Below are 4348 nucleotides of genomic sequence, written 5' to 3'. Positions count from 1 at the left end.
ATATATCCATCTTTGTTGGCTGTCTCAGGTTAAACTAACATGAACAAAACAAGGCCTAAGAACTTTTTGACCGTTAGAATGGAAACACAAAACATTGATTTTCTTGAGGGCTGTGTGGTATCGGATCAGTGCATAAACGCCAGTACTTCCCGATACCAGCGTTTCAGGCAGTATCCAAGGTGATACTGATGCCAGTATCTGAACATCTCTAGTAGCTGTCTGGACTATTATGTTCATTAACTAGTATGTAATCTGTTACTTCACTCTAAAGGGATAAAGCAATACTCTAAAGGGCATTTCGGTTTAACAAACAAAACAGGCCAAACTTCACATTTGATGGGGCCTCCTCAAAACCAGGATAAACCTGGATCTGCTCATTAAGTGCATGTGTTGCGCCACCTGCCTGAAGTTCTACAACAGAACTATACTTAACAGTACAAGAAAAAGTTCCAAAAGCCAGCAAAGCAGTGTTTACATTTTATTTGTTTTGGAACAACAGTACAAGTCAACTAGCCACTGTATCTATTGAGATGCCAAAGTGTATTGCTCGTTTGCAGTCCATGTGAAGACCCCTGTTCAGTGATATTCGAGATGACATCCACATCTGGCATGTTAATTCACAGCTATTCAGCAACAAGTTATGTGCTTTGAAGACAACCCCATTATTTCTACAAAAGCAAAGAATCAGTGGCACAAAACATGATCTACAGGGAGCAAAAGCCGAGTAGCAAAGCTGCACCAAACACCTGCGTGTGTAACAGCCGACGCCTTGGTCAAACTATGCTACTTTTATTTTGATATACAACAAGTGCAAACAGGTGTGGTTCACAGGGACATTTTTCCTTCAAAACGCACTATGAAATAGGCAGGGATTAAAGACCTATGCATAGAAACATGCTTCCTCAAAAAGGATGATAAGTACACTGCTAATTTCCAAAAAGGGCAAAAGCTGCACTGACAAGCTACATATCAAATGGAATAGACCCAACAACTGGGGGAAATGAGCCACATGTAAAACCAGCGCATGTACACTTTAAGCAGGAAAATTGAAAAAGAAGTCACAAAATGGAACTTGGGATTTATTTCAAAAAGGTGGGTAGGGAGCACAACAAAAACTGGCCGAACAAAAAATAAATCAATCTTTGGATACGTAAAAAACCTATACAATCCACCGTTTGCAACTTTCAGTCGTCAGTGCCTTCTTTGGTTTCCTTGTTCTTTCGCACCTCTTCCAACTTCTTGTCCTATTAAGGAACAGGAAAAAAATGGAGGGTTAAGTTCCAACATCCTGGTCAAAGGTTGTTTTGCAAGTTCATCCATTTTAACACTGACCTTCTCCTTGAATTTCTCATTCATTGCTGCCATAAGTGCTGTGCGGTTCTCTTTGTTGGCCTCCATCTTCTGATTGAGCTTCTCCTCTGCCATCTTACTGAAGTTGTTGTTCTCCTCCATAGCTTTCTGTAGCACCACCTTCTCATGCTCACGTTTCTCAGCTAAGTGCTTCAGAACCTCAGCTTCATGGTTCTGAAAAAGTGATTAACAGTTAGCATCAGCTCCTCACCATTTGTTTCCCCACCCAACAGCCAAATGCTGAACTGTTAAGAGACTAAGCCTTTCAAATTTAAACAGCTCATAGTTTGAAATAATTACAAATCGCAATACAAATTAAAATGTTTAGGTTTCTGTGACACTCCGGCCTCCAGGTGCATTATAATGAATGCATGTTTTACCTTGCGTCTCTCCTCTGCAGCATCCAGCTTCCTCTGAATTTCCTCCAACGAAACATCTTTCTTCTTGGGAGGAGACAGGGGGAAATCGGCCTTGGCGTCTGGGGCAGGAGCAGCCAGGATGACCTCAAAGGCTTGGCCAGAGGCCCGCTTGTCAAGCTCCTTGACCAGGATATCTGAAAATACAAAAAAAGGTAAATCAATGCATTGAGGCATAAAAAACCCATTGAGCAATAACTGACATTCAAATCTTATTCAGGATATGATTCACCTTCAGCTGAGGCTGCCATCTTAAGAGTGCTCTGCAGGTCAATTTACCTGAAGCAGAAATAAGAAAAAAAAAATTGTTTGGGGATCAATTGGATGAATTCATATTAGCACATTGTGTAAAATTAGTGCCCTCTATCGGATGTTTCAAAACACTTAATGCAACCACCCCTATCTAAAATAAGCTAAGCAACAATATAAGGCGCAGTGGCAACACCCAGTGGCCGTCTCAAGCACTGCAAGCAACCACCGCCCATCTAGCCAAACAAAACGGCAGTGGCATCCACTGACTGCATGTTACGCCCACAGCATTGTTTATCTTCCAACTTGTGGCAGCAACGACATCCAGATCTGTGACCAACCGAACTGCTTCCATCAGACAAAAAAATGAGGGCTTTCCAAAAAGCCCACCTACCGCCTCGTTAATGGTTTAATGAACGACGCATGTCACATTTTGTTGAAACAAAAGGCTGGGATCAGGGCGGGTACGGCTGGCAGTGCCAGGTGCAGACAGGCCTGGAGTCGGCCCTACTAAACAGCCAATATGCACCATCTGAAATGAGATTAGTAGACTAAGCAATGAGCATATCCGGGGAAATAAAAAAAAAATAAAAAAAATTATCCACCAGGGTGCACCTGTTTCTTGCACCATGTGTTGGAGGAGGGCCGTACACACAAGTGTACTGTAACAGCGGTCTAAACATGCGAGGAGTGCTCGAATAACTGGATCATTGGGCTCAAATGTAATGTCCTAATACTATCGTTGGAAAATTCATTATAGACTTGAATCCTAACAATAGTTTGCGCAATGACAACAGCTGCCACGCATCTTTGTCAAATGGTTATTGAGAGTCATAAACGATGACCAAAATGAAATTGAGTGAAAAGACCCCTCCCCGTATTGTTCTTAAAAGCTACACACTAGCTAAAAAAATAAAGTGTAGCAGTTGTATGAGGTTTGCTTTCCATACAATGCCAAAGCTACAGAAACCTCATGTTGGACTCGATTAGAATAAAAAAGGTTAGTTGAAAGCCCACACCTTGCCTAATTGATACCACGGTTGGTAGAGAAGCAGCTGACTGACGTCGCCTTAATGTCCTCGCTGACAAAAATCCTCTCTCCTTCATTTAGACTCCGTTGGCAGTGAGCTGTGTTGTCATTAGCTCAAACATAACGGGCAGCGCCAAACAAAGGCGCTTTTCACAGCAACGTTACACGCAGCGGCAAACAAAGACGAGCTGACGCGAGGTTGATTCCACTGAAAATATCGTTCAAAAAAATAAAATGCATAAAAGCTTCGCACAAACCTGTGCAGTTCAGGGCAGAACAAAAATTGAGTTTGTGGATAACGTTAGTGGTCACATTCTATCGGCCATGAAAGAATTAACGTTGCTGAAAGCCCACTCCAGTCGGTGCCAACTGTGCCACTGTCTGCCACCATACAAAAAGCCGCCAACCAGCCCACATAAAGTGCAGAGAACAACCGCAGTTTCTGGCGATTTTTCGTTGAAATGACCCCCAAACGAAAAATAAAAATGCCTCAGCAGGTCGAAGATATCCACCCACAGCCTGTCTTATCTTAATAGATAGCTCACGTGCTACGCCAACAAAAGCAATGCACGCCATTCAAAAAAAAAAAAAAAAACTGAACATGCGGTCCAAAAATACGCAATAAAACATTAAGCTTGTCTCGCCTGCGTCTCTTTACAACGTTACGTATTCAACAACAGTTGTAGCTACTTACAGACGGGGAAAAAGAATTCCTGTGTCGGCTACTTCTTCGCTTGTAATGATGCTGTCTGTCACACCCACTTTCAACCAGCTCTGGATGTTGTGCTCCTCTCTCTGAGTCTACCACGAGCCTTCTGCTCGAGCGTTCCAAGCCCGCACATAAATGGACCAAAGCGAGTGCCGTCACGCCGATTGTTGCCAATCATCGGTTGGCTCCTCACTCCTAGGTGCTTCTGGGAATGGTAGTTTTTAATTTTTAATTTTGGTGACTTCACGTTAGGACAATGAACTTTAACCATTCCATGAGTCAACGCTGATTAACAGTGTTTACAATAGAGAGCAAATTAGGAAAAAAATCAATAAAATAGAGAGCAAACTAGGTGAGGGAGCAGTTTGTAGAGAAATAAAATAGATATTGTTTGGGTCATTGTCCCCTTTTACAGTGATCTTACAAACATTGCCTAATCTACTGGATTTTGATTTTTTGTTGTTGTTGGCATTTAGGTTATAATTGATTTTAACAAACAATTTGAACTAAATAAATAAACCTTTTTTGTTGTTGCTGAAAACAATATATTTTTTAAAGCAGAGGATTTTTCTCAAGTCTTAAAAACATGTCTAG

General features: G+C 41.8%; 1 protein-coding gene across 1 annotated transcript; it reads right to left on the bottom strand.

Annotated features, from left to right (window-relative positions):
- Positions 1 to 465: 465 nt before the first annotated feature.
- On the bottom strand, positions 466 to 3887 carry LOC114568341 (stathmin). The gene is made up of 5 exons (XM_028597912.1): positions 3740 to 3887; positions 1999 to 2045; positions 1731 to 1903; positions 1333 to 1524; positions 466 to 1244 (listed from the first exon to the last, which is right to left on the bottom strand). The coding sequence occupies exons 2-5, from the start codon at positions 2015 to 2017 to the stop codon at positions 1185 to 1187; spliced, it is 444 nt and encodes a 147-aa protein (XP_028453713.1). The 5' UTR covers positions 2018 to 2045; positions 3740 to 3887; the 3' UTR covers positions 466 to 1184.
- Positions 3888 to 4348: the final 461 nt, after the last annotated feature.

Source organism: Perca flavescens, chromosome 14 (genome assembly GCF_004354835.1).
Source record: "Perca flavescens isolate YP-PL-M2 chromosome 14, PFLA_1.0, whole genome shotgun sequence".
Taxonomy (NCBI): domain Eukaryota; kingdom Metazoa; phylum Chordata; class Actinopteri; order Perciformes; family Percidae; genus Perca; species Perca flavescens.
This window is presented reverse-complemented; position numbering and strand designations above follow the sequence as displayed.